The sequence below is a fragment of the Hermetia illucens genome, chromosome 4, assembly GCF_905115235.1.
Source record: "Hermetia illucens chromosome 4, iHerIll2.2.curated.20191125, whole genome shotgun sequence".
In the NCBI taxonomy this organism is placed as follows: Eukaryota; Metazoa; Arthropoda; class Insecta; order Diptera; family Stratiomyidae; genus Hermetia; species Hermetia illucens.
Genome location: NC_051852.1, coordinates 71,641,858 through 71,667,858, shown reverse-complemented (window position 1 = coordinate 71,667,858; position 26,001 = coordinate 71,641,858). Strand labels below are relative to the sequence as shown.

Genomic DNA, 26,001 nt, shown 5'->3' with positions numbered 1-26,001 from the left:
ACCATTTGTCAACCATTTGTTGGAGGCTTTGATTTCAATGCCTGACAACAACAAATTTTTGATATGACCTCCGTGAATGGGTTTCTCTTTCCACATGTCGATCTTCTGTTGAGTGTTACACTCGACATGGGATCCCATTCTCTGCTTCTCAAGTTCAAAGGAGATAATTTATTATTTGCCATGACGGTAGCCTGATGTATTTGGCTAGAGGATTGTTTCTCAAAGAAAAACACTCGAAGAAAATGCACTGGATTGTAGTGCAACGTTTTTAAATCAAGTACCCCCTTCCTCCCTGATGACGTGGGATAGTGATCCTCAATTTTTTGGCAGCTCTATTGTGCATGTTGTTGTTTGCAAGAACTACCCTTACCCGTCTATTGACAGCTTCTAAATCAGTATTACTCCACTGTATCACACCGAAAGTGTATAGAAGGACGGGAATGGCAAAGGTGTTGATTGCCATGATTTTATTTTTCCCGTACAGCTCAGTTTTAAGGACAAGATCCAAACGCCGCTCAAATTCCCCCAGCAACTTATCATAGATTTAATTATTGCCACAGCAGGTGTTGTTGCTTGCAATATGCCGAGGTATTTGTAGACGTCGTCCGAATCCATACCCTCAATTCGGATGTTATTTTGGCTGTATCCTTCGTTGTCGGTGTGTTTTCCCCGAACAATCATTTTTATGCGACATTTTTCCAAACCCAACTGCATGCCGATATCCCTGCTGAACTGGATGGTGATGTCCAGCAAGGAGCGAAGTTGGTTCTCGTCTTTGGCATACAATTTGATGTCGTCAATGTACATTAAATGGCTTAATGTACATTTCGACAATATGCCATGCTTGACTTGGAACCCGTATTTGCTTTCATGCAAAAGATGGGATAGCGGATTCAAAGCCAAACAAAACTACAGTGGGCTTAGAGAGTCGCCTTGGAAAATGCCACGCCTGATTGGTATCTCTTCTGATGTTTGTGAGGATACCGATAGCTTCGTGCTCCAATTCTTCATTACTATTCTCAGAAGAAGAACGACATTCGGGTTGATTTTATACAAGCGTAACACTTGTAGTAACCACGAATGTGATATGGAGTCAAAGGCTGATTTATAATCGATGTAGGCTGTCGAGATATTTCGTTTCTGATGGACAGCCTGCTTTACAGCTACCGTATCGATTATAAGCTGTTCTTTACAGCCTCGGGAGCCTTTCGCGCATCCTTTTTGCTCCTCAGCTATCAATTTATGAACATCAAGATGCTTTGAGATGTTCGCGCACAGAACTGAAGTGAAAACCTTGTAGATGGTAGGAAGACAAGTAATTGGTCGACATTTTGAAGGGCAAGAGACACCCTGTTCCTTGGGGATGAGGAAAGTTATCCCCTTGGTGGAAAATGGTGGAACTAAATCAGGATCGGCAATCATCTGATTAAATTGATTTGCCAATGTCCTGTGAGTGCTCTTGAACCGTTTCAGCCAGAAGTTGTGAATCTTGTCAACTCCTGGCGCCTTCCAGTTACCTGCCTTGTCAAGGGCTGCTTCAACGTCGACTTCAGTTACGTCAGGCATGGTCATTTCGGGGAGGGCCTCGCATGAACGCATAAGGTGTGGGAGCCACGCTGCTTCTAAATTGCAACGGCTGGATTCGCTCCAAACACTTCTCCAGAAGTCTTCTGCCTGATCCAGATCGAGGTTGCTTTCCCGACTTGAGTTGGTGAGATTTTTGTAGAATCCCCGTTGGTTCTGGAAGAACAAGGTGTTGTCTGTCCTTCGCTGAAAGCTTTTCTGATACCTACGGATGCGATTGGAGCATACCGTAAGTTTCTGCTTCAGCAGCTCGAGGATTTCTTCGATTGGCATATCATTGGACAGATGGTAGTTTCCGATGATGTTCGCAACGCATCTGTGCACTCTTGGTGATGGATTTCCAAGGAGTGCTTGCGTCCTACGACCAATCTCCTTTCTCAGTTTTTCGACTCTTTTGTTGAGTCGAAACACCCAGAACGGTAAAGTCCTTCTGCGCATACCTCTGTTATTCGCTCTAAAGATGTTGATTATGGAGACGAATAACCGTGGCAGCTGCAACGTAGATCAGGCGGTGAACCTCTGTAGCAGTAATCTCGCTAGCCAAACGATCAGCAAAATTCTGTCAACGGCAGCAATGATGTTAGTAGTTGCCGAAGTAAACTTCAGTTTTGGGATCTTTGGCCTAGCGTCTGGGAGAATCTCAGCATACTCAGTGAATGCGACCTGGAATGCGGTCAAAGCCTCATTATAAATTGGGTCGACATCCCCAGTTACTAAGCTTCTCCTGACTACTGAATTCATGGAGTGCCTTACAGGTGGAGTACTTGTGTCACTCCTTTGACTAGTCCGGTAATATGATGACTCCAGCCCGAGCTCAAGTGAAACCTCTTGAAAGATTTGTTGCCTAGTTGGTAAGGCAACTCGGTTGTTATTCACTGTCACCCGGTACTGGTTGACGACATTCTGTTCCGGAACATGACTTAGCTCCGGAAATCGGGTTATGAACGCGTCATGTAGTCGATGTCTGTACCCTGATGGATTCCGTTCCAAATCCGTGACACGGTAATAGGCGCGGACGATAAATTCGTTAAGTTGGTTCGTCCAAACCATACGACGCCTAGGTCTCCCGTCCCTGGTGGTTGACGGCATAACCGCCAAAACATCCAAGGGCGAAGAGCCGCTCTGATGTTGGTGAACGACCCTTAATCGTGTTGGGTACTGTCTTCGTGTCCCTAGGGTCCAATTTAAAGAATTTAAACAAAAGTCCCCAATTTTATTCCCACGAGTAATGGCGAACCAGTGAGCCCTGCAACAGAGCCCCAATGTTGCAACGCCCCATGGTTACCTCCAAAGGTAGGGAAGGTATTTGGAGGGGAGCCGCTGAAATACAGTTTAACGTCACTGCAATTCATCCGATAAGCGCGTCGATCCCTTCACCCCGGATTACGGATTTGTTAAGGAGGTTTACTCCCCCTGAACGGGAAGAATCGGTAAGGGAGGACGAACACAAAGGGAAACGTTCTGCTTGTCCGCGGCTACTTATTTACAAGATTAACTTGCGATATTCGTAGCTGACCCGGTGGGTCATGTCATTATCCGCAACCCATGACACGCGCCTGGTCGCATGCAGCTCTGCGTTTGCAACTCAGGTGAGGATAAACCTGGTACGCCTGGTATAAGAAAATCAAAAGGAGAGAAATTTAAATGACAACTTATAATGTTTTAAACTAAGGGTTTTTTCTTCCCAACCCTCTCCCAAGAAGCGGCAGTCCTCCCATGGTGTATAGGATTCCCCCCTTATATTTGAAGCGGCAGGGAGCGAACAATTATGATAGTGTGGGCCGCCGCCGGGTCACTGTGTCATCAGCCCATTCCATTTTTGGACAAGCCGCTTAAGATCATTTTAGACAATAGGAAAAAATCATCTGCATAAAACAGTATATAGGGCACTAGATGTTGGATATTCCATGTGACAGTGTCCATAACAAGAAAAAGGAAGAGTGGTAGGAGGTTGCTTCCTTGATGCACACCAATAGAGACACGAAGCGGTTTTCACACACCCGCCACACTTCGAAGTTTAAGTTTCGTACGAGTTCTTCTGGCACTAAGTGTTGTTGTAGAGCATACCAGATGAGTTCGTGTGGTACACGACCAAACCAGAAATTCTGCTGCTTTTATCTGACCTCGCACAATGGTCAGGGTCAGCCTAGTCAGTCTTATTAATTTCGTCGGGATACCGAATTCTCTCATGGCCGTGTACAGTTTTACCCTAGCTATGCTATCATAGGCGGCTTTAAAGTCGATGAACAGATGGTGTAACTGTTATCCATATTCCAACAGTTTTTCCATCGCTTGCCGCAGAGAGAAAATCTAATCTGTTGTTGATTTGCCTGGAGAGAAGCCTCTTTGGTATGGGCCAATGATGTTCTGGGCGTATGAAGCTATCCGGCCTAGCAAGATAGCGGAGAATATCTTATAGATGGTACTCAGCAACTTGATACCTCTATAATTGCTGCACTGTGTGATATCTCCCTTTTTATGATAATGCCTCGTTACCAATCGTCAGGCATTGATTCGCTGTCCCATGCCTTTTTTTTTTTGTTTTTTTTTGGGGTAGGGTAGGTGAATGCATTTACGCACACAGTGTTGGACTCCCGATTCAGTACGTTGTCGGACTACCAACTAAACACCTCCCCATCGTCAGAGAGCTAGCCTGGAACCGTTAGCTCTCTGACGATGAGAAAATGCGCAAATCGTTAATCTGTTGTCGTTGCCAGGTTCGTCGTTGTAAATTCCATCTTGTCCGGGGCTCCTTTCGTGGCTCCGTAACATCGGTTTTCCGTGTAGGGTTGTCAGCCCTACCCAACCTGGAGAACCAGTTGGTACAGTTTGTTCCGTTTTTAGGTGCGGGAGACTCGCCTTCATCTTTCTCCGTCTGCAGCTTTTCGTTACGAAAGAGTTCCCAGCGGTCGCCACGTGGAGGTGGAGGCAGGGTTTGGTAGTAGAGCTGCTGGTGTGGGTTCAGCAGGCGTTTCCCAGGTTTTATGCTCCATCATGGGTACCAATGCACGTTTCGCCTGGAACCTCTACTACCCTTTAACCACTGATACTTTCCTGCAAGTAAAATGGTGTTCTGCCTTCATCAATAATCCAATTAAAGAATTCACTGAGCCACAGTGTTGGGCCCCAGTTCCCCGCTTTTCAAAGCTTTGGTGTTATGCCGTCAGGTCCCGTTGCTTTCCCCAATTTCATTCGTTTTACTGCTTCCTTGAATTCAGTTGCACTGACAGGTTGAACTGCTGCTGAACAAATTCTTTAGTTGAAATCTGCTCGAAATATTCCCGCCATCTATCGGTTGGGGCTCGACAGTCGGTAAGCAAAGTACCGTTCTTGTCATTAAAGCAACGGAAGTGTTCGATATCCTACGTGCGTTCGTGTTGTCTTGTGGCAAGTCGATACAGATCTCTCTCGCCATGCCGAGTATTTAGCTTCCCGTGAAGATTTTTGTAATCGATCGTGCGGGTAACAGCAATCGTTTTCTTTGCTTCCCTGGCGAACGTTTTTACCTCAAGAGACTTGCGGTAGAGGCGTTTCTTTTCACGGACCTCCATTTCAAAATCGTCATTACAAAGTGAAGTATCTCGATTTATGTACCGCTTGCCTGACTTGGTGACTCCAAGGGTTTCGTTCCATAATTCTTCCACATTCGTAATGATTGGTAATCGCGTAAGTGAAATCATTTCTTCTTTCTTCTTACGAAACCGCCACGATTTAATTTTCATCTTCATTCTATATAATTCTATATAATATTTTCTACTGCTTCAACGAAGGTTTTTTTTCTTTAGTTTAGGTAATTTTTCAAAGTTATACAGGAAGCAAGTTTTATTAAAAAAATGGTACTTTCGATTCGCGATTCCGTCAAATATGCAATTTTAATTTAGTTTGTTTCCTTTGTTCAAGTACGAGCTATAAGCATCTAGTAACCGACAATTTTGGCTTTTTAATTTCCCATGAATCTGTTAAAAGTTCTGCTGACTACGCTGAGTGAACTTTTCTTAAAAAGTCACAGAAAATTAGGTCCCAATGGCTAAATTTTCAAAAAATTTTAATAAAACTTTCATCAAGTACTTATCAAGGATGTATCTTTTATATAATAAACTGTTTGAATAAAATATTTCATTGAATAACTAAAAACAAATTGGAAAAATGTACCGACATTCGAAACCCCCTAAAAATCAAACACCCTCCAACTTCGTGACGATCTATACTCTTCGAGATCTCACAAAGTAATGAAGTTGCAAGTCCTGTTGCAAGGTATGTGGAATTACAGCTCAGTCCCCAACCTAGTTCGTAGTTCCAGATATTGCAATTGCAATAACATATTAAAATAAAAATATAAAAATCTGGCTCCACCAGCTGAGGCGGGTTAAAAACAAGCTAGAATTATAATGTTTTCACATTGATTGAATTATTTTTGTTCTCTCACCCATAATTAAGGCTATCAATACGAACTGAATTTGTTTTTGATTTTTACCATTGAATGGACTACACTAGATTTCTTTTATTCTTGAGTGAAAGTAAAACTTGATTATTACATTATATACAAACTTATTATAAAAAGCATTCGGTTATCAATTTCGTTCGTGCAAAAAACTAAAACGAGAATATATCAAACACTGACGTAATGTTAACTTGGCAGCACCGTTTACTGTGGGGTGGCTTCAATCGGAAGTGAACAGATGGAAATGGGCCGAAGCCGTATTCACAACTGACGATTACAACCAATCATTTGGGTTTCCCCCGAAACGAATGGCATCGGTTCTTGTTGTTGCTTTTTAAAATGGACAGAAACGCTCGGCTCGAACTTCGCTGGGTGGCTTTGGCTTCAAGAAGAATTCTCCTGCAAATTGTCGGAGACGCCGTCGTCACTGAGCACGTGAGCGTCTCACGCGCAGAATCCGCAACGACACCCCGTTTATTTACGTTTCGGGTTTCAGTTGTTGCCCGCGGATGACCAGCGCTCGGGAGAGGGTGACGAACGTTATTTGCGGCGGAGTAAATAGTACATACACGAGTAGCGGGAACTCGAACCCGACTGGATCCGGGCTGGCACCGGATGGAAGTGAGCGCGGCTGGTTTTCGAGTCAGTTTAGATTTAGATGTCGTTTGGGTAGAGTCGTGCCCGGGTTCGTGTGATTCCTTGAGGTGAGCCGCGTAATGAGTTAGTCCTGAGCTGGGGACTGTCGGTGCGTCGTGATCGCGCTGGCTCACGAAGGACCTTTCGCCAGTGGGCCGTCAATTAAAGAGCGAGCTAAATTTAGGTGGTGCATAAGGCAAAGTGCATTACGTTGCAGATTTGGCGGCAAGACTGAACCGTCAGTAATAGACAAAGAAACGGTTTGACGCGGCTGGTCGCGATTTCAGTCGAAGTGGTGAATGCGTGGCGGCGTGCTATTTTTGGCTCGGTGTCGGGAGCACAGGCGGCGGCGGCGGTTGAACCCGATCGCGTGGAGCCCGTGAAAGCCTCACGGGAGAGCTGGACTGCCCGCACGAGTGAAGGACGCTGGTCGACGAGAGTCTTTCGGAAGGGAACCTGCTCCCGTGGCTGCGAGGAAGTCCACATCACGGTGCTGTGAACCCGTGACGAAATCTCTTGTTTGCCGTTTCGACACTTGTTCTATTTTGGGTTGCTGTTTTCTGCTCGGTTTTGGTGTCGTCATTCTTTGAACTTGCGAGCAGAATTCGTTTGGAATGTACGCATTCCTCCGGATCATTGACAGCAGCAACTTAAAGAAGTTCGTTAATTAACAGTAGTTAGGACTGCAACGTATTCGTGCAGACGTTCGCCGTTATCGGATCCAAGTTAGCAGTTTCGCGAGTTGACCGCGAGGATCCAGTGGGTGTAAGGCGGTCGATGCAGTGGTTGCACAAGTATTTGCACAATGTTTTTTGTTTGTCGGCCAAGCTAGGTGGGAATTGTTACTGTGTGGTCCCAACTTCACCTGCTGCAAGTGCGTGTTATGAAAAGGTATTGTGTCTGTTGTTGCGTTAGTGCAGTGCGAGTTTGAGTTCTCATGGAAAGCAACATGTCGACGAAAGCAACCCCACCGCCAGTTGTCAAAATCAAAAAGGAAATTGCCAGCGATGAAATCAAAGTGAGTTGATATCGCCAGTAAGATTTTCAACAAGTTGCGAGCGCCGCTAACTCAGGGAACTACTATATGAAGTAATTCCATTAAGTAGGCAGTCAATGAGACTGAAAATATCTTTTTTTACACTTCAGTTCAGGATCTAAGTTTATTTTCAAGGTTTTGCATAAAACAAAACCTTATCAAAATCAGTTTACTGTTTGCTCGTCCGCCTGTCTGTCACACGCACTTTTCCTCAGAGCAACCGTTCTGATTGTCACCAAATTTGGTGGACAAGTGGGAAATGCGAATACCCACGCAAACAGTGAGTTGCATCTTTCTATATTGAACTTGGAGGCAAAGCTCCGTTGGTACGTGGGAATGTACATCTGTGATGCTCCTTAACCTGGACCGCAATCTTGGAGTCTGCCAGAAACCAGCTCTCAACTCAAAAGAGACGCCTTGGGGATTCGCAACTTGGCTTTTCAGAGCACAAAAGCACAATGCCGGAAGAGGAGTACCCTCTAGAATTGCCCCGGCTCAGAATGTCCAGCTTATATCGTTGGAATTCCCGCTCAAGTTAGAGAAAGTGAGCAAACTCACTACCGTCGTCGAGGAGCATGCGCACATTTCAGAAATCAATCATAGTCCGTTTTCGATAGCCAAGGATTGGATCCGTGAGATTTGTCCCTATTCGAGATGTTGTTGACGTTTCGGTAGCAATAAAGTTTGAAAATTTGCAGGTTGCTTGCCCATAAATTTCTATCCCTTTTAGTCGCGCCTTACGATAACCAGGGAAGACTTTGAGTGTATAAGCCCCAATTCACATGGCAGAATAACCTGATTGAAGAATTTGTGGTTCAGGCTACAGTGTCGAATTCCCGTTGCTCTCCCCGATTTCATTTGTTTTATCACTTCCTCGACTTCCGTGTCGCCGTCAGATGGAATTGTGCTGGAAGTGGAGGATGAAGTTCTTCCGTTGAAATCTGCTCGAAATATTCTAGCCATCTATCCGTTGCGCCACGTCGGTCGGTAGGCGAATTACCGTTCTTGTCATTAAAGCAGCAGAAGTGTACGATATCCTGTGTGTATTGGAGTCCGTTTTTGACGAGTAGATACAGATCTCTCTCGCCATCTCGAGTGTCCAGTTTATAGTAAAGATCTTTGTAATGGATCGCTCGGGTGACAGCGATTGTTTTCTTTGTTTCCCGGTTCGAATTCTTGAATATTTGCCAATTGGTCAGCGTTTTATTGTCGAGAAATTTTTGGTAACAGCGTTTCTTTTCATGGACTTCCATTTGAACATGGTCATTGCAGAGCGGAGCCGCTTAGCGGAGATTCATCCAAGCGCCACATCAAAGAAGCCAAGTACAACTAACCACGACTGGAAACCCATCCGCCTGAGTAGCTCGCCTACCTGCTGATAGCATGATGGCATCCACGGGGCTGGGGTAGAAACCGTGCTAGTCATTCTGCAATCAGCCGTCACATATATTACATAATCAAATTTATTAATCAGATAAGATAATAGTAAATTAATAGATAATTAAAGAAATATTTTTGTGATTGAATAACTGCTTAATAGATAAATTGGTGACCCCGTAATTCTAATTCTGGATAAAATAAAACACATAAAAAGCATCTCCGAAAAATAAGAGAAAAACAATTTTTGAATTATCTTTTGCTTTCGTTTTATTTCTTTTCAATTTAAACGGAATTACTTAAATTGTTGACTTACAACTACATCCGAGAGAAAATCAACTGCGCATCTCTGGTTTTGGCACACTGAAAGTAGGAAACGTAGTCTTCCACTAAGCAACGGAGAATTTACAGGGTTACAATAGCAGAAGTCAACTGAATATATTCTCACTGGACGAGCCAACTTCGCCATTGCCAAATTTGGGTTGACAAGGCTCCGGAGAAGTAGCAACATCCGTAGATCGAGACCTAACTTTCGGTGGCGCCTATATACAGTATGTGTGTTGCATCCTTTGAAGTGTATATCGCTTGCGTGTGTGGTATTTAAATCGGTGTAGTTTTGCTTATTTTGCGAAGTTTAATATCGATTTCTTGATAAGTAAACGAATTTAAATGAGAAGTAAATTTAAAAATTCTAACAAGAAGAGAAAACAACAATGTTAGCGGTCTAGATTGTTTATTTCGTCTGAGGAATTTGGTCAACGTTTTATCCGCAAAAATAGGATTACTCCCAAGAAACCTTTGGAAGTCGGCCAAGGCTTGTGTTTGCGGCATGCACCAGCCTACGAACAAAAATATATTCCAGCCGAAGCTCCGGTACTCCCGGCGATCCTGGTTCCTCATCCTGATATTGACAGTGGGGCTCGAGTGGTTTCGCTTCGGGGGAGAGTTCCGGTTTGATCATGGTGCTGTTAAATTTTCCACTCTGGTCACATCTTCAGCTCGTTGTGGGGGTCAGAGGATTCTTCGGTTTCTTCTAATGACTTGAGCTTAAGTTCGTAATGACACGGCGACGTAACCAGGAGGCCTGGTTCCGCCAATTGGAGATGCGGGTCGGGCTCGTGTGCGCATCGCTACTGATGCCGCGCGATTTAATCATGCGCTCGTCGGGCTGGACAAGGAGTCGATTGGGCTCGTCCCAGACGTGCTTGAAGAGTGCTATTACTCGAAATGAAAGGGCACCCTCATCAAGCGACTGTAGGAAAATGAATTAGCAAGGCTGAATCATTTTCTGACGGAGTTCACCTTAGGTGATCACTCCCTGAACCACCTGCTGCTTGAGATGAAGCATTTCGATAGGGACAAGGTCAGAGTGGAGCTTCTGAAGTCGCTGTCGTTGCAACGACTCCCGGAAAGCACCGATAACGCAGCTCCACACCGCCTAATCTATGATCCTTTGAGCAAGCGTCATTGCCTAATCGACACGAGCGCAGACGTCTCAGTCATCCAGCTATCGCCAAATCACAAATTGTTCCCACAAAATCTCAAACTAGCGGTAGCAATCTCCGCAACCATATACGCTTACGGCTACAGATCAAAATAATAATAATCGTTGGTGCAACAGTCCAAATATATCAGGGTCTTGAAGTGTGTTCATCTTCTTCATCCAAGAACGTAACGGTACATTACAGGATTACAGTACCCTATAGGGGGCAATGTGATCAACATTGCGCTCGGTCGATTTGACTCAGGTACTTATTCACAGCTGAGTCGACTGGTATCCGACGTCAAATAACGATACGAATTCCACTGTCAGAGAGAGATTTGAACCGAGACCTTCCGTACGACCGCCTTGTGCTCTAACCACTCAGCTATCCGGACACGGACGGCTACAGGCAAGTGGGCCTAAGTATGGGACTTCGACGAACGTTTTCATGGCGTTTTGTTATAGCGGACATTATATCATATTAGGCGCAGACTTCCTAGGTCACTATGGATTGCTGTTGGATATGCAAAACATAACATCAGAAAAACTTGCCACCTGCTCAACAGTCAGTTTTCATTTTTGAAGAAGTAGCAAATCTGCATTCGCGCGCTTCTTCAAAAATACGGCAACATAGCTACCGAAAGTAGTCTCCCGCAACCAGCTGAGCATGATGTACAGCACTAAATCCGCACTACTGGCTCCCCCATGTTCTGTCCATTACCACCCCAGAAACTCACTGTTGCTAAGAAAGAATTTGATATATTTTTGAAGCAGGGTATTTGCAGACCATCAAATAGTTGCTGGTCTTCTCCACTAGACATGGTTCCCAAGCCCAACGGCAAATGGAGACCACAGACGTCTGAATGCCCAGACCATTCCAAACCGCTACCACATACCACTCATCCACGACTTAGCGCACAATCTCGGTAACCGCCGTGGTTTCATAACCTTGGACTAAGTCAAGACGAACCATAAAATCCCTGTAGGCAATATTTACACTCTTTGGACTTTTTGAGTTCACACGAATGCCTTTTGATTTGTGCAATGCGGTGCAAACTTTTCAAGTTCAAACACTCTGTCCTGTGAAACTTTAACTTTTGTTGCGTGAGCTTAGATGATGGTCGCCTCTTCCTCTAAGTCTGAGCGTTTACAGCATCTCGAAAGCATTTTTCCACGTACCCTTGAGGCTTATCTTGCACTTAACGTTGAAAAATGGAAATTCTTCAACAGCCGGCGAAGTTTTTAAGGGTTACGATTTCCCCTGAACGTATCCATCCGAATCCAGGCAAGTTCAGGTCACCACAGACCTCCCATAACCAAAAACAGTCAAGGCAGCTGGCGGACGCTACACTCCTGTCATTCTCTCAACCAGATGCACCCCTAACCGTATTCGTCGAGGCCTCAGACATCGCAGTACCAGAGGATGAAGCAAATCAGGCAATCGTTGAGCTTCCTTTCCGAACAATTTAATACAGCTCAACAGAACCACAGCACCTACGATCATGAGCTATAAACCTCGTGCATAACAATCAAATACTACCTATATTCCCTAGAAAACGGACCGTTCAATGTTCACGGAACACGAGCCTCTTTACCTTCGCTTTTAAGCAGAAGTCCGACAAGGCGTCCCCCGCCTACCTCGGCATCTGCATTTTATAAGCCAGTTTACTTCGGGCACCCAGCACGTGTCCGGCAAAGACAATATAGTTGCCGACGCTTTGCCACCCATTTCAGAGGTCAAAATCCCTGCCACGGTCGGTTCGACAATCGCCGAGGCACCGAAAGATGACACAATGCTTCAAACCTCAAGGGCAACCTCCGGCCATTTTTCGCAAGGAAGTATGGACCAGATAGTTTATCGCGTGCTGGAATTGTAAAGTTGTAAAGTACAAAAAGAAGTAGGCTCATTCCCTCGGTCTACCAAGCGATTTCACACGATCCACATCGACGTCATTGGCCCGTTGCGAGATTCGCATGGCATCAAGTATTGGCTTACAATTATCCGGTAGGTTCACGCGGTGGACTGAGGAAATGCCTCTAGCCGACATTTCCGCATAACTACCCTGTGTTCGATACCAGGTTAGCCCTTACCACCACTGGGCTTTTGCACTTGCTCTGGGACACCGTATCCAAATTAAAATCACCTCCGCCATCCCGTCCTTCTTCGACGAAGGCTAACGGCACAATAATCTAAGGACGTCTGCGCACACGTCTTGGTTCGCGTGGATGCTCCCTGGAAGCCCCTACAACCAACATATGAGGACTCATATGAAGTATTAAACAGAGAGGAGCATTCAAAAAGAGGAACTAACGGTTTCGTCCCGGACAGAGGCTACTCATCGATGCTGCCTCACCTCTAACCTGGGAGTAGGGTGATCGCAAATAGCAATAGGTGGAAAATTGTATATTGTATAATCGCAAAAACACGATAAGGGTGCGAATTATATCCAAATTTAAACCGTCAATAGTTTAAGCCTAATCTAGGCTAAGGCTAGATTATTGTTTGGAATTTGAGGGATCCTAAGTGCACATCCACTTTATGTTGGACCGGACCACTTTCGATTATGTAGCTCCCAGGGCAGAGGCGAAGCAGCGTCTGATAATTTACCTCTGCTCTGGATGAAACGGTTAGTCCCTCGTTTTGAATGCTTGGGTGCTATGCCCGCAACGAGGAATTCGTGGACAAAAAAAAAACGTGGGAGTAAGCTGCTCTCCATTTGGTATGGTCCCAACATCAAGAGGATGGGTCTAGTCATTCTTCAATCAGCCGTCAAGTAAATTACATTGTGGCGCGGCAGGATTCGCAGCATTTGAAATTTATTTCGAATGTTGCGAGTGCGAGCGAATAGATGGCGCGGATCTATCCACTTTGCGTAGCACGCCACGAGAGTGGAAGATCGGAGTAAAGTGTGCCATGAGTTTGAAAAAACGAATTAAAAAATATATTCCTGATGGCAATTGAAAATTTTGTTAAGAGAGTTGAAAAATAGAATTAGAAAGTTTTGTTATAAATAAATAAAATGAAAAGTTAAAATGTAATAACCAAAATATAAATGTTGTTGAAACTATAAGTTAAATATACTAATTTTGAACAACTAAAAATAATAAAACTAATCAAGTTATGTCAACTTAATTGGTGACCCCGATACTTAAAAAAATGACAAATGGTCCGCCATCGCCGCCATTAGTGAAGTTCTATTAACGACAAAATTCGTCCGAGCAACACGGCAGAAATAGAACTTCCAAAGAAGAGGAAATCTATCAAAAACATCAGTAGACCGTACGGCAAGCGATTTTCACGCGTTCGCATCTACAGTTGAGTGTGGAGTGCCGTTGTAAACATCACGAAAACGTGTCGCATCTCCACATCCCGAGTCGGAGCAGAGGCAAGAAAAAACGCGAGAAAACCTTCTCTACACAGTGTACTGCGCGACACACGTCGGACCCTCACCAGAAGTAGATTTTCACGCGACTTCCCGTACGCACGCCCTCCTGCACAACACCTTTCACGCACCGGACTAGTCATCATTGTCACAACGATCAACAACAGCAGCAAACGGCTGTCCCCGTCGCCGCCACCGCTGCCGTCCACAGTCGCCGCAACCACCACCGCTGCCATCACAGACGCAGCAGCTGTCACCGGTGCTGCCACAGACGCAGCGGCTGCCACCGCTGTCGCTACAGGCGCCATCAACGCAGCCCCAGCCACCATCATTGCCGCAGCCACTTCCGCCGCCGGAATCGTCTCCACCATCGCCGCAGAGGTCGAAGCCGCCGCCGTCACTGCAGCCCTCGCCGTCAAGATCAGCGCAGCTGACCGACACCAGCATCACCGCTATCAGGCAGACACCGAAGACCCCGCCGCCATCGCTGCAGCAGAAGCCGCCACTACCGCCGCCGCCTTCACATCAACGCAACAGCGAAGCATTATTGTAATTTATTATTGTTCAATACATTAAAAGTTTAAAAAATTGTAATAAAAGATCGAAATCGCTGCAAGAGACGGCGAAGAGGTGTTTGGCATCGCGACTTCTCCATTTTCATTGGTGGTGTTTTTGGTCTGCGCTGGAGAGCGTCCGCTTCGGTCGTCGTTTGTTCTCGTTTCGTGCGTACATTTGTGGGTGCGGCCTGCCGTTTCAGTATAAACTCACCGCGTTCGCATCTCAATCTCGTACTTCTCGGTAGGAAAAATGTCGTTTGACAATAAAGACGCGGCAGGCCCATCGGACCCGCAAGTGACCGCCCTCGCCGTACGCGTTCCTCCGTTTTGGCGGCGGAACCCCGAGCTGTGGTTCGTGCATTTGGAAGCACAATTCCAAATGTCCGGCATCACATCGGACGCGACCCGCTTCAACTACGCGGTGGTCGGCCTGGACGAAGAGTCCATACTTCTGGTGTCCGACGTGGTGAAGTCGACATCGTACGTGCAGCTCAAGAGCGAGTTGATCAGGCGCCTGTCGGCAAGCGAGTCGGCAAAATTAGACCACTTGCTGGCGGGTTTAACGTTGGGTGATCGAACTCCCAGCCAGTTGCTTCGTGAAATGAGGCAATTGGGTGGGAGCAAGATCGGCGACGACCTCATCAAGTCGCTCTGGCTGCGTCGGCTCCCGGAGGGCACCCAGGCGATCCTCGCTTGCGTCTCCGGTTCCTTGGAGGAACTGGCAGCGACGGCCGACCAGGTCCAGGAGGTGTACGTACGCCCAACCTTGGCGGCCGTTCAACCACCGTCGGATGAGGTGGGTGAATTGAGGCGCGAGATTGCTGCGTTAACAGCCAGCATGGCCGAGATGCGGGCGACGTTGGACGCTCAGCGTTCGGGCGCCAGATCGCGAGCACGCTCACGGTCTGCCATCCGAAAAGGGCGATCAGGTAGCAGGTCGTCAAGACAGTCCACGGACCAAGGGATTTGCTGGTACCACCGCAGATTCGGGGATAAAGCGACAAGATGTACGCTACCGTGTAGATTCTCTCCTACCGCAAAAAACTAGGTCCGCGGGGGGTCTTGGCGACGGCCACCCAGAACGCAGCGCCACGTCGCCTAACTATTTTCGACCCCCTCAGCGGGCGCAGCTACCTAATCGATACTGGTGCGGAGGTTTCGGTTCTTCCCGTACCTCGGCAACATCAACTTTTCCCTCAACCGCTCAAACTTGCGGCAGCAAATTCCTCCCGCATAAACACGTACGGGTATAGGCAAGTAGACGTGAGTCTTGGCTTGCGTAGGACGTTTTCGTGGCGTTTCATCCTGGCGGATGTCAGCTTCCCCATACTAGGCGCAGACTTCCTGTGTCACTATGGATTGCTGGTGGACTTGCAAAACAAGTCTCTTATAGATTCCACGACCAAACTTAATTCGTCGGGACTTATGGTATCTCACCCAGGCAATAATCTTTCCGTTCTTTTAGAAGACATTACCGACTCTCGTGTTCGGGCACTTCTCCAAAAGTTCAGCCAGATTACTACCAACTGTAGTCTCTCCAAACCAGTGAAGCACAATGTGCAGCACCACATTATCACTACTGGTTCCCCGATCTTCTCGAAGGTGCGTCCTCTACCATCTCAGAAACTGGCAATTGCACGGAAAGAGTTTGAACAACTCGTTCAACAGGGTATCTGCAGGCCCTCAAACAGCTGTTGGTCTTCCCCACTGCATATGGTCCCTAAGCCAAACGGCGAATGGCGCCCATGTGGGGATTACAGAAGGCTAAATGCACAGACTGTTCCTGACCGATATCCAATTCCACTCATCCACGACTTTGCGCATCACCTCGCGAATTGCCGCATCTTTTCGACCTTGGACTTAACCAAGGCTTATCACCAAATCCCAGTAGCTCCTGAAGACATTCCAAAGACGGCAATATGCACACCCTTTGGACTCTTCGAGTTCACCCGAATGACTTTCGGATTGTGCAATGCGGCGCAAACCTTTCAAAGGTTCATTCACTCAGTCCTGCGAAACCTCGAATTCTGTTTCGTATATTTGGATGATGTTTTGGTCGCTTCTTCCACTGAGTCTGAGCACTTAGCCCATCTCGAGTGCATTTTTCAACGTCTCCTTGAGGCCGGTTTAGTCCTGAACGTTGAGAAATGCAAATTCCTTCAACAACAGGTGAGATTCCTCGGCCATTTCATTTCCCCTGAAGGAATACAGCCCGACCCAGACAAGGTGCAAGCGATATCAAGCTTCCCGCGTCCAAAGACAGTGAGGGAGTTGAGGAGGTTCTTGGGCATGCTAAACTTCTACCGTCGTTTCCTGCCCAAGGCCGCCCATCTCCAGTCCATTTTGAACGCGTACTTGTCTGGCCCCAAAACTAAGGACACACGAGAGATCGTGTGGTCTGAAGAGGCTGTCTGCGCGTTTGACAAATCCCGTCAACAACTGGCTGACGCTACACTCTTGGCATTCCCTCTTCAAGATGCACCCCTAGCCGTTTTTGTTGATGCCTCTGACATCGCAGTAGGTGCTGCCCTTCACCAAAAGGTGGACCAAGTTTGGCAGCCGTTGAGCTTCTTCTCGAAGCAGTTGAATCCCGCTCAACGGAACTACAGCACCTACGATCGCGAACTGCTCGCCGCATACCTGTCCATCAAATACTTCCGTTTCTCCCTAGAAGGCAGGCCGTTCACAGTGTTCACGGACCATAAGCCTCTCACGTTCGCTTTGAAACAGAAGCCCGACAAAGCGTCCCCTCGTCAGCTTCGACACCTGAGCTTCATAAGCCAGTTTACGTCGGACATCCAGCACGTGTCCGGGAAGGACAACATTGTTGCTGACGCTTTGTCTCGTGTCTCCGAAGTTAACATCCCCGCCTCACTCGATTTCTCGGCTATTGCCAAGGCGCAAGTGGATGACGCAGCACTTCAGAGCCTCATGTCCAACCCCAAATACAAATTTCGGGAGTTGCCCATCTTCGGCTCAAACCTCTCGCTCTGCTGCGAAGACTCGGAAAAGGGACCTCGGCCATACATTCCGGCCACATTTCGCAAGGAAGTGTTCCACGCAGTTCACGACTTGGCGCACCCCGGCATCAGGACAACAAACCGGTTAGTCACCGGAAAATATTTCTGGCCCTCCATGAACAAGGATATCAATTCCTGGGCCAGAGAGTGCATCGCATGCCAAAAGTGTAAAGTCTCCAGGCATGTTAGGAAAGAAGTGGGCTCATTCCCCCGCACCACCAAGCGTTTCCACACCATACACCTCGACATAATAGGGCCTTTGCGAGACTCGCACGGTTATAAGTATTGCCTCACAATCATCGACAGGTTCACGCGGTGGCCTGAGGCAATACCTCTGAAAGACATTACGGCGCAATCATGTGCTGAAGCCCTCTGTCGAGAGTGGATTCCTCGCTTTGGCGTCCCTGCAGTGGTCATCACTGACCAGGGAATGCAATTTGAGTCCACCCTTTTCTCCGAGTTAGGCAAACTCCTTGGTTTTAAACGCCAGCGGACTACGGCATACCACCCACAATCCAATGGGATGTTGGAACGTTGGCACCGGACGCTGAAAGCCGCCATTATGGCACGCGACGATCCGTCCTGGACGCAAGTCTTGCCTCTCGTCCTACTCGGCCTTCGTACAACCCGCCGAGAGGAATTTGCTGCCAGCCCCGCGGAGCTGGTATACGGGGAGAACCCGAGACTCCCAAGCGATCCGGTCTTCGACAAGAGATCGGGTCTCACGGAGTCGGGGTTGGTGCGTCTGCTGAGGGACAATCTCCGACACATCAAAGCGCCACCACCCTCTCGACACTCGTCCATACCTGCCTGTTCGCCCAAGGAGCTGGACACTTGCACGCACGTGCTGATCAGGACGGATGCCGTCCGGAAGCCGCTGCAGCCTCCATATGAGGGCCCGTACCGCGTTCTCGAGCGGGGAGAACATTTCTTCCAGCTCGAGATCTGTGGTCACAAAAAGGCGGTCTCTTTGTCCAGGCTGAAACCCGCGTGCGCCCCGAAGCAACGTCGTGTCCGCTTTGTGGATTAACGGCGAACGAAGTTCGGGGATCAGTCGCCGAAACCCCTAGGTTTCATCTGGGGGCGGAGTGATGTGGCGCGGCAGGATTCGCAGCATTTGAAATTTATTTCGAATGTTGCGAGTGCGAGCGAATAGATGGCGCGGATCTATCCACTTTGCGTAGCACGCCACGAGAGTGGAAGATCGGAGTAAAGTGTGCCATGAGTTTGAAAAAACGAATTAAAAAATATATTCCTGATGGCAATTGAAAATTTTGTTAAGAGAGTTGAAAAATAGAATTAGAAAGTTTTGTTATAAATAAATAAAATGAAAAGTTAAAATGTAATAACCAAAATATAAATGTTGTTGAAACTATAAGTTAAATATACTAATTTTGAACAACTAAAAATAATAAAACTAATCAAGTTATGTCAACTTAAACATAATCAAATTTATTAATTGGATAAAATAATTTTATTTTGACAAATAATTAAAAATACATATATTAATAATAATAATAATTGTTGGCGCAACAATCCAATTGGATCGGGGCCTTGAAGTGTGTTAAAGCACTTCATTTGAGACCGTAACGGTACACTACAGGATTATAGCACTTTGTAGGAGGCAATGTGATCAGCATTGCGCTCGCCCGAAATTATTACCCTGATTTGACTCAGGTACTCATTCACAGTTGAGTCGACTGGTATCCGACGTTAAATCATGATACAAATCCCACTACCACCAGTAAGATTTGAACCGCGACCTTCCATATGACAGCCTTGTGCTCTAACCACTCAGCTAACCGGACAGTAAATATATATATTGCAATTTAATAATTACATAATCTTGTTTGGCGAATCGCTTACCTGGCTGGGTAACGGCGAGAGTTGCATAGACCGCTTTCTGGATCTTGCCTTTAACTTGATTCCACGATTTTTCCATTTCTTCATTTGTTGCGTCGCGGGCAGGCCTGACAAGACGGCGGTTGAAAGGGGGATTCCCTCAGGCCCGGATTTTTATCGGAGGCCCGCAATACAAATTTCAATGAAAAATGGGGTAATATGTGGCGCGGCATAATTGTCACCCGATTTTTTGGCATAATTTTCACCCCGGATTTCCCCTCTACGGCCTGGGCGGCGGGCCAGTAGTTCCTCACGCTGTTTTATCGGTGACTTGATTTGCAAAGCGACAATCAATGACCGATGTTGAGGTGCGATGGTCTGATAGGGAACAGCTTGTGACGATGGTAAAATATTAACGTCTTATGAGAATATAGTCGATTTGTGTTTTAATGTTCCCACTATAAAACGTAGGAACATGAGACAATCGTTTCGCGTTCTATGTCACAGCTTTTGAGACCACACCATCGGGTTTCTTGTAGAGCACAGATATCAATGCTCCTTTTCCGAAGGGCTCTTGCTAGTTCATCGGTCTTTTTAGTGAGGGTGCCAATTTTTATCGTGCAGACACGTATTTGTTGGGTCCATGGGTCAAAAAACTTCGTCCGTTTCTTGACAGGACCGGCGCTGGTCCAAAAAAACTCACTAAGGAAGAGGACAACTGGTCCTCGTCGTGATCGGTTTCGCCATTTTATTTTATCAAATGCCTAATCTGGATGCAATTTCGAGGCTTTTAAATGCCCATCCACCATTGTTCCGGCCGGCTTTTTGGTCGCTTACCATTGACTTCGATTGTCAGAGCAATCTTGGTGAGTGAATTCTCGTTAACGTGAATTACGTGAAGATACCATCGAAGACGCCTTCCTCGGAGTTTCTCTACGATCGGTGCAACCCCATATCGCTTGCGAATATCCTCATTTCGGATGTAATCAAAATGTGTGACGCCACCAGTCCAATGCAACATCTTCGTCTCCATTACCGCAAGACGCCATCCATGGTCTTTTATAGTTGGCCAACACTCACAACTATAGAGAGCGGCAGAGGAACGACATTGCGGTAAATTTTAGATTTAAGACGTTCGCTAATACGTCGATCATAAAAAACACCCGTTGTGGAATGCCACTTCATCCAGGTCGCATTAATGTGTGAAAGAATTTCATTACGCAGTTCTCCATTGGCTGATAACATTGACCCGAGATATTTAATTCGCTCAGTTCTGGACAGGTAGCTGCAGCTGACAGCACTGAGCAATTTAAATATCTCGAGTCAATTCTATCAGCCAATGGAGAACTGCGGTATGCTCCTCACAAAGGGAAACACAAAACCTTTTACCTGTAGCGTCAAGCTTCCGGTTTCCTGACTTGTTTTTCATTACGATCAATTTGCTTTTAACGATATTGAATGCATTCTTTTGGTCGGCCTTTCGCGGGACCTTTCACCAAGAGAAATCAGGAAGGATTTAGCACAGTAGAACAACTCCTAACTATGATGATCTCTTCCCTTTTGTTTTATTGAGGATATTACTAGAGCCTTCCCCTTTATCTGGGCTTGAGTCCAGCTTGCTATGTAAATAATATTTTTATCTAATCAGCTTCAAACTCAATCTCAATTAACCTCTAAGCAGACTTATATAAACCAACGAAGCGTTATCAAGTTTCAAATTTTTGATATTCTTTTGATAGAATAAGTCAGTGATGGCCAGTATCTGACATGATTTCAACAATTAGAATCATTAATAATTATGAACCTTGTCATAAGGTACAACTGTTTGTTTTTGTGACATGATTGCTTAACGTTGGAGTAACTTTCTGTGAGGAATGGATTTGGCCATGCTTATGCTGTAAGAAATGTCGTTGTACCAAGTTTCGACTTTTTTATTTTTGTTTGTCATGAGGAGCCTCATTCATATCCTTATCTTGTTTATTGTACTTAGCATGAAGTATCGTAGTAACTCATTCAATTGGTTGATCATCTGCTTCTCTTTGCTGCCTTCGAGTTGGTGTGATGAGTCCCAATTCACGTTCCCAGCTCTTCTTAAAAGTTAGTGAATCCTCTATCTATCGACCTATTGGCTCATGTGCGTACATTTCAGCGCGTAGCGCATAGTCATCAAATACGTGGTATTTTTGGAATGCGTCTGCAGATAATAAATTCGACTCATCTTGCTTCGAAAAACATAGTGGAGTCCTCCGTTTGAACATTGGTGGAATATGAAATTAAAGCCAAAGCATTCACGGGATTATTTTCAGCTTCCAACGTGTTCTTACGATCGGCTGCGAACGAAAAATTTAAAAGTGGGCACAGCGGTGTGTAATTACGCTGCGAGACGGTATCACATTTCAGTGGATACATTTGGCTTTATTTATTAAAATGAGAAATTCGAGTTAAAAACATGAAACTTGAAAGTAGCTTTTGAGTAATTTTTGTATATTTATCTCCATATGTGTATGACGTAACAATTTGCGCAAGAGAACTGCAGTTTTTCTTTTCGTGCATTTTTGGTTTTGCCTCTTAAGTTATTTGAACTTTTACGTGCCGAAGAAACTGCGGACTCCGTTCAAGTAGATTATTTGAATTTCTTCCTCAAAGTTACAGTTTGCGAAGTTAACCCTGTGCGACCCAAATGAAAAATATTCGTCAATTTGTCGAAATCTTTTGATTCTAACTAAATTGTCCAAAATTTCGACAGTAGGAGCAAAATTCAGCAAGGATATTTTGAAAAATAAACTTGTTGAGCTTCTATTCACTATTTCATATTTCAACCTTTTCTTATTTTTTTTTATTATAAACCGGAAGAATATAAGTGGTAACCGTCAATATGTTGTGTAATAACCGTTTTTTCGCAAAAAATAACAAAAATTTGATCTGTATTTGAAAGAAGGGTTATTAATTTAAAACTTACAGATTTTTGCTATAATTTTTCTATCAAACAGAATTTATTTGCTTTTTTTAAGAATTGACGAGGCAGACCCTGCCTGAGGTGGAACATGACGTAGGCCAGGACACCTGACAGCTTTTAGGGATATCGAATTGGTAGAGCTTGGGGCAAAACCGGGGTATCTGGAGTTCCTTATTAAGGCAGACCTAGACCGGATACCGGTTGTTGCGCCGTTGATGATGATAATGAAGGTTTTGTGTAACACAAAACCTTATTAAAATCGGTTCACTGTTTGTATGTCTGTTTGTCACACGTACTTTTCGCCAAAACGGCCAAACCGATTCAAACGAAATTTGTTGGACGGATGGGAACTATGAAATGCCACGCATACAACGAGTGACATAAATTTTTGTGGAGTTTAAAGTCGGACTCCCCATACATGCAAAGGGGGATTTCAAAAAAATCACCGGATCGTGTGCGATATCAAATGAAAGGTCTTGGTTAGTACTTTCCGAAACTGGTATCAGTTTTGACGTGGATTGTAAATTGTGCGAGTAAGGAGTCCAAATGCGCACACCTAAAGTGAGACAAGACTCATTTTCGGAAACTACCCAACCCAAAAATTGGAAAAAATCAGGAAGGAGCGCTTAGGTGAGATCTAGGCCTCAAAATATGTACCATTTCGATATCTGTTCAAATAAACTAACTAAACAATAAACTAATAGTATATTTCATGAAAATCCCGACGATGTGTGAATTTACCGCATCCTAAGCCATGCAAATAAGTTGCTGACTTCATAATTAGCAAGAATAATTGACATTCGAGTGATATATAAAAATTCCATTAATGAAGGATCTAGTTCTCGCCACCCCTTTATGTTTTTCACAAAGCCTTATTTGTGTCTGTTGTAGGTTAAGTTCGTCATATTTTGTAATAATACTAAACTCCGAGTGTGAAGCGTATGATGTTGACTATTATGAATACAGTGCTTTTCGTCAAATGATTTATTTAAATCGTGGAACTGTTATGCAGTCATCGCTCCTTACATAGGGAAACACAAAACCTTTTATACCGGAAGCGTCAACCTGGTTATTTCGTATGGGGGTTCGATATCGAGGGTCCATTTAATTAAAAATCTCGATACCAATTCAGGGTGGTTAAAAGAAAAATAATCACGTCAGTCTTTTTATATGTTATTATAATGTTAATAATTGCTTTTTTTTGCGGTCAAAGTGGACTTCTCTTAAAAAAGGTGGGTGGCTGGTGGGGAGCATATCTCCATTTATAGTAATCTGAAACTAAAAATTCAAATGTATTCTTTTTGTGTATACTATCGTCCAAATCATTATTATAATTTTAGCTTACTAGACATTAATACTTCTTAGTTGCTAAAATAAATTTTTAAAAATCGCGTCTACTTTTCATTGAAAATCCAGAGTAAAACTAATTAATTATTAACGAAAATGCATAATCAAGGTTCAAAGCAAAACGACAGCCGTATAGAATAATGTGTAAAAATTTCAGCCTGATCGGATCAAACGAATTTAAATTGTGCTTCCTACCAGTTGAAAAAATGTGGCTTCGAGAGAAACGCGTTTAAAGTTTTCATTTTTTATACACGTCAGCATGTTACGTGCTCTTCTGTTTGCTGTAACTTGGTAAATATTTTGAATTTCGATTTGTGCACTATACTCGAATATATTCTGCTTTCAAAAGAAATATAAAACAAAGGTCTATTTCTGGAAACTGTCAACATAGGACACTCCCCATGAGGTTAACCGCACTGGTGCCAAAAATAGATCATTTTCCTGATTTTTTTAAGAAAACCTCAAAACTTTCCTGAGCAATTATTATAACATCTTAAAGTTCAGTATTTTTTTATTGAAAAATAGTATTCAGCTAGGTTACAAATGACCAAATGTATTTTTATGTTTTGCGGTGAACAAAATTATAACGAATTCGATAATCTGCACCAAAAAGTGTCGATGGATTTACTTATGGTAAATAATAGTACAACTAGTGCTTGATCGAAGGATTTTAAAAAAATACTTATATTTAACAAAATGGTGGACGTTTAAAATTAATTGTTCAGATTTTCACATAAAAACGGTCGATGCCCATTTTTTATCCAAAAAAAAAACACTAATTTTTAAGATCTTGAGTGTAACAAAACCTTATTAGAATCGAGTCGATGTCTGTCTGTCCGTTTGTGTGTGAGGGCTCGAAATGTGTGCCCTAAAAAGTGTAACAGGGCCCGTTCTCAGAACATACCCAACCGAAAAATCTGAAAAAAATCACAATGGTGCATCCATACGATATCTAGGCCTCAAAATGTCATTCCTGTACCTATTCAAAGAAAGTTAATAATAGCATATTACCATATTTACCATGAACATCTCCCTTAAATCATCCTAGAAGTTCGAAATTTGGTACCGTTATATAGGCAATAATACAATACACAATTTTGGAAAATTTTAAAAAGAATCCAACTATTATTAAGAAAGTTATAGAAGGTCAAATCTAGGCACTCTAAGACGTGTACCACGTCATCATCATATAAAGTGACCTCATATGAACGGCGGAGTAGGAATTTGGAGACATATCGAGTAACATTTAGAACTTTTAGGTAAGTACGAATGGAAAAACGTGCATAGGAAATTTTCCATACAAGATGAACACAAAACCTTTATACCCAAAGCTTCGAGCTTCCGGTATTCCGGCTTGTTATGTATTGAATATACCAGCCAAGTTTCAAAAAGATTGGGTTAGTAGATTCCGAGTCATTTTGGTCATCATCATCATCATCAACGCCTGCCTTAATAAGCAACTCCAGACATCCCGGTTTTGCGCCGAGGTCCACCAATTCGATATCCCTAAAAGCTGTCTGGCGTTGTGACCTACGCCATCGCTCCATCTCAGGCAAGGTCCTGTCTCGTCTTCTTTTCCTACCATAGATATTGCCCTTATAAACTTTCCGGGTTGGATCATCCTCATCTATACGGATTAAGTGACCCGCCCATCGTAACCTATTGAACCGGATTTTATCCACAAGTTGACGGTTATGGTATCGCTCATAAGTTTCTCCGTTATGTAGGCTACGGAATCATCCATCCAAAAGGAGCCTCGGACTAGATTGACTATACAACGACGAAACCGGCAACGACAACGGAATAACGATTTGCGCATTTTCTCATGGAAAGCTTCGCTCCCTATACAGAGATGGAGCTGCCAAACAGCTAGCCGGTATCCCTTCCCAATATAAGGCTGATGTAACAGCGTTGCAGGAGATGCGCTCGACAGGGAGGGGGGTTTCCTATAGAAGAGACTACACCATATAGTGGCCATTCAGTGAACCATGTGCTCGAAGTAGGTTTTTTACTCAGCCAAAAAATGAAACCTGCTGTTACCGGCTTTGAAAATATAAGCGAATGGCTATGTACTCTGCGTTTGGGAGGCAGAGGAGACTGCAGAGTTGGAGAAGGATACCTGTTATGAGGCAGTTGAGTGGATCCTCAAAGCTTGCCCCAAGTATGATATCAAAATCATACGTGGAGATTCCAACAATCAAGTCGGGACGGAGGCCGTATTCAGGCGATACGTCCGCTCCCATAGCTTACATAGGGATACCAATGATAACGGACTGCGGATTATTCAGTTAGCAGTATCGCAAGAAATGGTTGTTGGAAGTATCCGGTTTGCACGGATA

The 26,001-nt window shown here is 44.7% G+C and overlaps 1 protein-coding gene across 1 annotated transcript in view; it reads left to right on the top strand.

Moving 5' to 3' along the window:
- Positions 1 to 6,239: 6,239 nt before the first annotated feature.
- Positions 6,240 to 26,001, top strand: part of LOC119655144 (sine oculis-binding protein homolog) — a 211,410-nt gene continuing 191,648 nt past the window's right edge. The window contains exon 1 of the mRNA XM_038060883.1: positions 6,240 to 7,679. Coding sequence (XP_037916811.1) covers positions 7,599 to 7,679 — 81 coding nt within the window. The 5' untranslated portion in view covers positions 6,240 to 7,598. The remainder of the gene's footprint in view (positions 7,680 to 26,001) is intronic.